Source organism: Nymphaea colorata, chromosome 4 (assembly GCF_008831285.2).
Source record: "Nymphaea colorata isolate Beijing-Zhang1983 chromosome 4, ASM883128v2, whole genome shotgun sequence".
NCBI classification, from domain to species: Eukaryota; Viridiplantae; Streptophyta; class Magnoliopsida; order Nymphaeales; family Nymphaeaceae; genus Nymphaea; species Nymphaea colorata.
In genome coordinates, this window is record NC_045141.1 from 20,509,330 (window position 1) to 20,517,842 (window position 8,513).

The window sequence follows — 8,513 nt, forward strand, 5'->3', positions numbered from 1 at the left end:
TTGAAAAGCGACCTCCAACTTCCAGCTTTCTTCATTCCATGGCGACGGTTTTACAGTCATTGTGTCTGTGGCGACGGGTGATGGCTACGTGGTGGAAGAGTCGCCGGTCGCGGAGGGCACGGCGAATGGAGAGCAGGAGCTGCCGCGGGCTGGCGGAGTTGGTTGGGCTTTAATTTTCCGACAGCGACCCGCGGGCCTCATCAGATCATTTAAAATATGATTCAGCCATTAATTCTGCTGTTTGGGATTGGCGACCTAACTCCTTCCATCCACCCAACTCCCACCTTGGTCAATTTATCATGGTAGCTCAAAGGTTAGTGTCTGTTTCTCAACGGTTCAGTTCCAAGCGGAGGAAAGAGGCCATGTCATCTTCTTTCAGTCTACATTTTTCCAATTTCCAAACGAAATTCTGGAAGGTGATGTTTTTTGTTTCATCTCCATTTTGCTAATGGGGTTTGATCCCACCTTCTCTCTTTACTAGCTCATGCTGATCACAGGTCCAACAACATCTTCTAGTTAGCGTACAAAGTTTTGAAAAATTTCCTGTAAAAAGTTCCATCTGCTTTTGCATCTAAAGAAAGTTGATTTCACAGTCTCCGTGCCTGCCTGGTTTCGATTGACGTTTCAAACTTCTCTTCCCAATGAAGGCCAGAATATCGAATCGTGTCATGGCTTTGGCTCCTCGCAATCCATTGGAAGCATTTAATGAGTTACGATCAGTGGCAGCCAAAAAGTTTAATTTGCTGTCCAAAACTTTTATTGAAAATTAAAAGACACTGAGATATCAAATTATATATATGTTCCTGTCAAGTTTCCCCATCTCTTATATGTGGATCTGCCACCGCATGATAATTATATGCAGCAACAATGTTATCATAACATGTTCATTGAGAAATCAAAGTCTATTTCATGAGAACTGAGAAGCCCATAAGAAGTGCAGTCATATCCTGATGATGCATGCTTCCCAATGAAGGCAGTTGGAATGGACGACATATAGAAATGTCTCGGACCATTTATCCGACCTAACAAGTCACACATTCCATGCCTAAGTACTGTAGACAATACAATTTTCATGTCTCAAATTAACAATACATATATATACACACACATACATACATACCATACATGTATAGTTTCTAGTTTCGGACACCTTCAACCGATCAATCTTCCGGTAATGTTCTACTGTACGTGAGCTGATGATGTTCTAATATTCGGTGGATGCCAGAGCTAATCAGGCAATGTTTCAATGTATGCGCTCCGGTTCATTGAAGAAAAAAATATTTCAAGTGAAGAAATCTTCATTTGGATTTAAAAAATAGAATCAAGCTGCTCCAATTCTTTATTTGTAATACATTAAAGAATTCCATTGTACAGATTATTCACAACAACATTGATTGATGGACCCGAGACAAACACAAACTAGATCTGACGGTGTGGACAACTAAACATTACAGACGAAGCAACGATAAATACTGTAGAGTTGTATATATGCATTCTCAAGTATACTATTGCAGACAATTTATTGGTGGAACCACGCCCGTGCTTGCGCTCCCATATGCATATTCACAATAGGACTTCGAAGGCTTGCTCATGTATGTTAGCTGCACATTTGATACCTTGATCCCTTGGCACGGTGTGCTTGAACTGCAATTAAAGGTTACCGCCGCTTGTGTTGCAGATGTCCCTTTTATGTTGTTGTACGTTATGTCTGAGATCTGAACTCCAGAGCTCTGAAACAAGCAAGAACATTGACGATCAATTTACCATCTACAAGATATAAATTAGAGATACAAGTATACATGCATCTCATCGTCGTCATCAACTCTGTAAGGAATACAGTTGAAGACAAAATCAAATCCTGATCATGTCTAACTTTTCTCTAGCAGGTGATCTTAACAAGACATTCAAATCTCTCACTGTTGCGGCTAAGATTTGTGAATACTGTAAGAAAAGAGCATCACCTCCGCAGGGCAGTCGATGTCGTGTGGACAATAGTGCTGGTCTATGATGATGGGATTATTAACACCGTCCATGGTGGCTCCATCATACGTTATTCCTTTAGCAAAACTACTGCTGCTTCTTGCCCACGATTTTATTCTCAGCCCATTCGTGGACCCTGAGAAAGCGACATTTTTCACTGTGACATTTTGTACCCCAGCTTCATCTGCAGACTTTCCGAGGCTTCCAATACTGCCACATACACGAAAAGCAACTTACTCAGGAAAATCACACAAGAATGTTGAAGAAGAAGCCAACTGATGAATGTTGTCCCCTCAGACTGACGAATTGAAGTAGTCAGGGATTTGTTTTACCTTATCCCATGTCCTGGACCGCACGTCACTTTCTCTATCCACAGGTTTTGAGTTCCCGGACCAATGGATATGCAATCATCTCCAGTCTTTATAACAGTGTTCGTGATCTTCACACCCGTCGATTCCTCCACGTGTATGCCATCCGTGTTCGGGCTTGATCCAGAGGCGTTGACCTTCACTGCATCTACTTGTACATTACTAGATGAGTCGATGACAATGTGATAAAGCTCACTGTCAACTGAGGTGAGGCTTGTTAACAGAACATCTTCCACATTGTTGAAGAGGAGGGACTGCGTTAATGAAAGGAAGAGAACCATCGATCAGAATCTTACTCGAATATGAAAAAACCATCATGTGGAATTTAATCATGTTGAGTTAAATGACTTGCAAGTTTACGTGGACAACATTTAGTTTAGAATGGAAATAGTGCATAAAGACGACTGTACATTAGGTTAGGGTGTGTTTGTTTCACCGTAAATCTACGGAACTTCACTCCAACCTTAAATTCATTTTCTTTTTTTACATGTAACATGGATTTAAGATCCATGTTACTGCAAAGCTATCAAACACAACTTTAAAGAGCTTACTTACCGTTGCACCGGATGGGCATGTCCCTGAGCCTGCCTTGCAAGCCCACAACGCCGAGCCCTTGCCGTGGAGATATCCGCCTTGGATTGTCAGCCCCTTCACCCGGTCGAACTTCAGCCAGTAACCCTTAGCTCCATACAGAGTGTAGTTGGAAGAAGCAACCAGGTAGCCGTCGATTTTGACTGTGATGTTGCCATTTACACAGGGACCGGAGAAGAGAGTCGGGTGCAGCAGGTACTGCCCGCTCGGCACATACATTGTGGTTGCAGAACTTGTTGCAGCAGCACACATGGCCGACCACGCCTTGAGAAACGCAGGACTGTCGTCGGTCACTGCATCGGCCTTGGCACCATAGCTCAGAACGTTGAAGGTCTTCTCTGCTCCAGTCACTGATTGGAGAAGCACCGAAGGAAGGAGAAGGGCCATGAGGATGGTAGTTGCAGGAGCAGTCCCCATGGTAGCAAGAAGAGTGCAAGCAGAAATGTCGTCTTGCTAGCTAGCTAGTTTGTGAATGTTGATGGGAAGGCTTCCCGTAGCTTAATCTATATATAGGGACCTTGGCCTTGGCGTTGGTGCTTAATTTGATGTTTACGTAGTGCATGCATGAGGGAAGGACTAAAAAGAAGTTTGGTGATTGATGATCACTAAAAGAAGAAGAATCGCATTTCAGTACTGCAACCTGCGAGCGATTGATTCTTCTTCTGAAATTGGACATCGTAAGAGGAATATAGACAGCTAGCGTTTTGAATTCTTAGAAGGAAACTGAATCTAGATACATGTGGAAAACTGTATCTAAGTGAGGAGTTAATTTCACATTTGAAAGATAGTTTTTGCGTAGATAACTACAATCAGAAGGCCGAGATAGAGAGAATTGCAGAGGTGTTCACATGTTAAAGGTTTTCCCCATTCATACGAGAAGCTAAGAGCTTGGAATCAAAAGACTTCCCCAATATATACGTATCTGTTTTGGTGGTTTTAGTCCTTATCTAGCTAACATTATGCATGAGAAGATAGTTAATTTTAAGCATGAAAGAATCATGCGCATGGCAGTCGAGAGGATGAAAAGAAGAGCCGTTAGGGTATCTTCCTTAGTGTAAACATAAGATGGTATAAGAGATTAATTTCCAAAAGATCATCGAACTCCCCCAAGAAAAGAATTCGATCCAGTATTGAATTTACAAGGTATATTGGCGTCGTTTTCCATTTGGTCTCTATCTTCCCTTGGACGAGACATTTTCGAATTCGAAGTGCGATGTGGATGACATAATTATGAAGATCAAATCGACGGGAAGTCAACGTTTACGGTCAAGAGATAAAAAGGGATTGTCATCTTCTCTTCTTTTCTCTTTCTTTGTGGAATGTTTGTCAAACCTCATATGAAAATTAATCTATGTTTAATCAACACATATACAAGTTTTTCCTTTTGACAATAGTTAGATTTATGAAAGTCAAGGAAAAAAAACTTGTATATGTGGTACAACATCACGGAATGTAAGCCATACGAAGCAAAACTTAATCTGATTGTTGTAACAATTTTAGGAATCAATCTATGTAGTGAAGCTGAGTCGAGTTAACCGAGTTTTTACAATTCAAACTCTACTCGTTTAATATTTTGAGCATACATTTGAAATCAAGATCGATTTGTTTATAGACAAGTTGAGTTGAAGAGTTTTAACAATGAAATTTGAAGTTTTTACAATTTAACTCGACTAGTTTAACATTTTGAGCATACATTTGAACTCAAGATCCATTCGTTTATCGACAAGTTGAGTTGAAAAGTTTTAACAATGAAATTCGAAGCCAGCTTGAGTCGGCTAAACTCCAAGGACCATGTACAGTGTCGTGCCTAACGAGCTCTGCTCGTGTCCGGCCTTAGACCGCAGAACAAACATTTCGTTGGGTGGGCTAAGGTTCGTGTTCGAACCTATCGCCGTTGAAACCCATTCCCATTTCCGTGAGTCCGCAGCCATGCCGACGGCCCAACGGAGATCCCTTCCTTCCCACCAGCGGCTGAGTGGGAGTCGCTTCCATCGTCTGGTGCTTGGAGCTACCCATCTTTAATCTGCAGCTTGCACTTCTTCTTCTTCGAAATGGTGAAAGTGGGCAATCCCAAACGCTCGTCGAATGGCCGTTCTCCTAAAAAGCGCCCGAAGGAAGCATCTGCGTCCACCGCCAAACCATCCACTGCGTCTCCGACCCTGCCCCCAATCCCTTCTGTCAAGGGCGGCGACGACCATGGCATCGCCCGAAAGCCTCCGAGGCAGACCTTCCCCTCCCACCTGGACTTCCCGGACCTCCCCCAGAGGATCAGATTGCTCTGCGAACTCATCGCCGAGACGCCGGCTGAGAACATTGAGGCTGCCCTCGCTAAGACCCACATTCCCATCTCCCCTGAAGACGTCGAGGTCGTCCTCAAGCTGTCCTATGGCTCCCCCAACGCCGCCGTCAAGTTTTTCCGGTGCGTTCTGCATAGGGTGCGGGTGAACCCCTTCTCCTGGAACCTGGTGGTAGACGTTTTGGGGAAGAACTATCTGTTCGATGAGATGTGGGACGCCGCGAAGTCGATGAAGGCCGGCGGCTTCCTCTCTGTCTCTACCTTCGCCTCCGTCTTCAGCAGCTACGTGCAGGCCGGCCGCCTCAACGAGGCCTTCATGACCTTCGACGTCTTGGACCGGTACGGCATCCCCAAGGATGTGGTTGCCGTGAATTCCCTCCTCAGCGCCATCTGCAGGGGCAGGGAGACGTCGGAGGCGCTCGAATTTTTCGACAAGATGAAGGGGAAGGTCCCGCCGGACGCTGATACCTTCGCCATACTGCTTGAGGGCTGCGAGAGGGAAGGGAACGCCGCTAGGGCAATGACGACCTTCGCCGAGATGATCAGTCGGATGGGATGGAATTCAGAGAACAAGTCGGCCTACGACGCCTTCTTGACCACTCTGGTCAGGGCCTCTGAAATCGAAGAGACTGTCAAGTACCTAAAAGCGTTGCAGAGCCGAAATTGCTCGCCTAGCATGAAGTTCTTCCGGAACTCTGTCAGTTTGCTCGCTGAAAGGAATGACCCTAAGGCCGCCTCTAAGCTCTGGGATATCATGATCAGTAGCAATTTGCTGCCCAATGTGACAATGTATAATACGATGATTGGCTTGTTCTGTCGAGCGGCCGATGACATGGTCGATGATGCTTACAAGCTCCTGGATGAAATGGCGTTTAATGGCGCATTCCCAGATTCTATTACCTACAATACGATCTTCGAATGCTTGATTAAGAGGGGGAAGACGGAGGAGGCAGCTAAATTTTTCGTCGAAGCTAAGAAAAACGAATGCCATCTTAGTGATTCTGTTTCTGCATCGGCGATCAAGTTCTTCTTCGAATCAGACGACCCTGAAACAGCCATTGAGGTATGGACATACATGGCCGAGAGTGACATTAACCCTAGGGAAGAAAGTGCGAATACTTTGCTCACCTGTCTTGGCGACCTTGGTAGGCTGTATGAAGTGCGAAAATTCTTTGATGTTGTAACTGATAGCGGGATTTATATACACTCTTCGACAATGGTTAAATTGAAGAGGACGTTTGTGGATGCTGGGAAAGGGCAGTCGTATGAAAGGATTGCTAGCAGGTGGAAGGCACGCTCGGATGGCATTAGAAGACTATGAATCTTTTCTCTGCTTGTACACCATTTCCTCATCAAGTAATGAAAAAATTGTTGCTGCAAATGTGATTTTCACACCTTTCGTAGATGATGCTTGGAAGACAATGGTTTTTATATGTAACACAGAGGTGTTGGTACCTCCAGATTTGATAGATAAATTCGACTACACTGATTTAGTATGGAAAGGAATTACAGAGTCAAGAGTTCATACTTCTGTTGTACTCCATCAGCTTTCTCTTTACCCCTTGTATGGTCCATCATTTATTCTTTCTGTCTTATGACTTTTTCCTTATATCTTTGTGCACGTTCCTATTTCCTTTTCTCTTTTCTTCCTCATCACCTTATTTGAGTAGATTGTACCTCTTACTCCAGTAAAATACTTGGTGTTTTTCTTTTTGATTCTGGAATGATGCAAAATTGTGCCATGTTCTTTGGCTTTTGTCGTTCTTTTGTCTGCTGGTGCTGAAGGTACCATTTGCCAAAAGCTGCTTTATTTGTTTTTCTCTTGTATATTTTGCTTGTTTATGCATGTTGTGAGATGGCTTAGCTGCTTACCCAACGTCTACAGCGTGATGATGCGTTCATTCACATTATTGTGTTTTCCCTTTATGTACCGAAGGTTGCTCATGTTTCTAACATGGTCTGACTGAACTTGCTGTTTCTTTATTATTCATGGATAGAGACTAATCTATAAGGTGCAATTCTTCTGTCTTTGCATCTTTAGTACAGTTCATCTTTCCAACAGAAATGGAAGACGGACATTTTCAGACATTTCACGAAATTATTTAGTACTCCTGGTTTCCCAAATTTAACCCCTAACTACGTTTCTCTTCTGGACACATTATTTTGCTGTTGAACTGCTTGTGCTTTAACAGAAGAACAATTGGTAATCTCCTTTGATCAACAATAGTTTAAGTATTCATCTCTTGATTCTGTTTGACTTTCTTTGTTTCATTAGTAATATTCCACTATGTGAAGCGAGGTCTACCTGCGCATCCACTGACAGATTTTTTTTTTTTTTTAAAAAGAACTTCCTTTTGGCATCGTGATCTAATTGCTGCTGACTTCCATTAGATAAGCAAGATTTCAGTTGCTTCTCAATGCGAGTGGAGAATATCGGTTATGAAACTGCAAGAGGCTAAGCTTTAATCACCAATGAATTTCTTCCTGGTTGCTGGGATGGAGTCTAATTTTATCTAAATGATAAGTTCGGTAACCAAACTTTTGCAGTTGTCACTTCAGCAACTTTATTTGATCGGGGAGGCGCATCTATATTCTAGTTTAATTTCTGAAAGTGCCTTGCAGTTCTCTGACCTTCTGCAAGGTCTGAGCTTTTGTTTCTGGAAACTCCACATCTCAGAGCTGAAGAATTGCATATAGATTACTAAATTACCGACTCGTTTCATACATTGTTCCCTGGTTATATTCCACTCCTTTTCTCCATGATCTCTCCCTTGCTTTCCACCAGATTTCTGTGCCACGCTAATATATGTAAATTACAATAAAAAGTCTTTACAGTCGCATTCTTGTTTTAATTCTGCGTCATTTCCCATTTGCATGAACGTCGTTTTCGTTCATTTCTGCTTCCTAAAACAGTCTCTCCCCACAATTTCAGTTTTACTTGTCAAATCCTTTTAATGCTCAAGGAATTCACTCTATTCCCTTTATGCGCTGCCTTCTAATGTTCATGCATCAACTTATGCTTTAGAGATCACTTTTCATATCCTAATAGACACTGTGATATAATGGACTTCTACCTTTTTTTTTTGATTCAAGAAATGGATGTTTGTGGAGTAAGTTACAAATTACTTGCTTCTGACAGCATCATTTTTTCACCCTTGTGATTACCTTTTACTAAGGAACCAGTGGGTCTCAAAGATCGACCTTGTATGGTGCAACGCCACCTTGTATGGTGCAACGCCAAAGTACAATTACTCCACTCTAGTGAGAGTGAGAGCCGA

The 8,513-nt window shown here is 42.9% G+C and overlaps 2 protein-coding genes across 2 annotated transcripts; one reads left to right on the top strand and one right to left on the bottom strand.

Annotated features, from left to right (window-relative positions):
* Positions 1 to 1,332: 1,332 nt before the first annotated feature.
* On the bottom strand, positions 1,333 to 3,389 carry LOC116252489 (polygalacturonase-like). The gene is made up of 4 exons (XM_031626781.1): positions 2,904 to 3,389; positions 2,313 to 2,602; positions 1,962 to 2,190; positions 1,333 to 1,730 (listed from the first exon to the last, which is right to left on the bottom strand). The coding sequence occupies exons 1-4, from the start codon at positions 3,354 to 3,356 to the stop codon at positions 1,506 to 1,508; spliced, it is 1,197 nt and encodes a 398-aa protein (XP_031482641.1). The 5' UTR covers positions 3,357 to 3,389; the 3' UTR covers positions 1,333 to 1,505.
* A 1,433-nt stretch (positions 3,390 to 4,822) lies between these two features.
* LOC116252487 (pentatricopeptide repeat-containing protein At1g77360, mitochondrial-like) lies at positions 4,823 to 6,844 on the top strand. The gene has a single exon (XM_031626780.2). The coding sequence runs from the start codon at positions 4,991 to 4,993 to the stop codon at positions 6,554 to 6,556; it is 1,566 nt and encodes a 521-aa protein (XP_031482640.1). The 5' UTR covers positions 4,823 to 4,990; the 3' UTR covers positions 6,557 to 6,844.
* Positions 6,845 to 8,513: the final 1,669 nt, after the last annotated feature.

Bases quoted from the DNA above. Each gene is read 5' to 3' on its own strand.
- LOC116252489 (XM_031626781.1), bottom strand. From the start codon at position 3,356: ATGGGGACTGCTCCTGCAACTACCATCCTCATGGCCCTTCTCCTTCCT. The intron at 2,191-2,312 runs GTAAAACAAATC...TGTATGTGGCAG, and splicing joins GGTCCAGGACATGGGATAAG to TATTGGAAGCCTCGGAAAGT. The intron at 1,731-1,961 runs GTGATGCTCTTT...TGCTTGTTTCAG, and splicing joins ACATCGACTGCCCTGCGGAG to AGCTCTGGAGTTCAGATCTC.
- LOC116252487 (XM_031626780.2), top strand. From the start codon at position 4,991: ATGGTGAAAGTGGGCAATCCCAAACGCTCGTCGAATGGCCGTTCTCCT.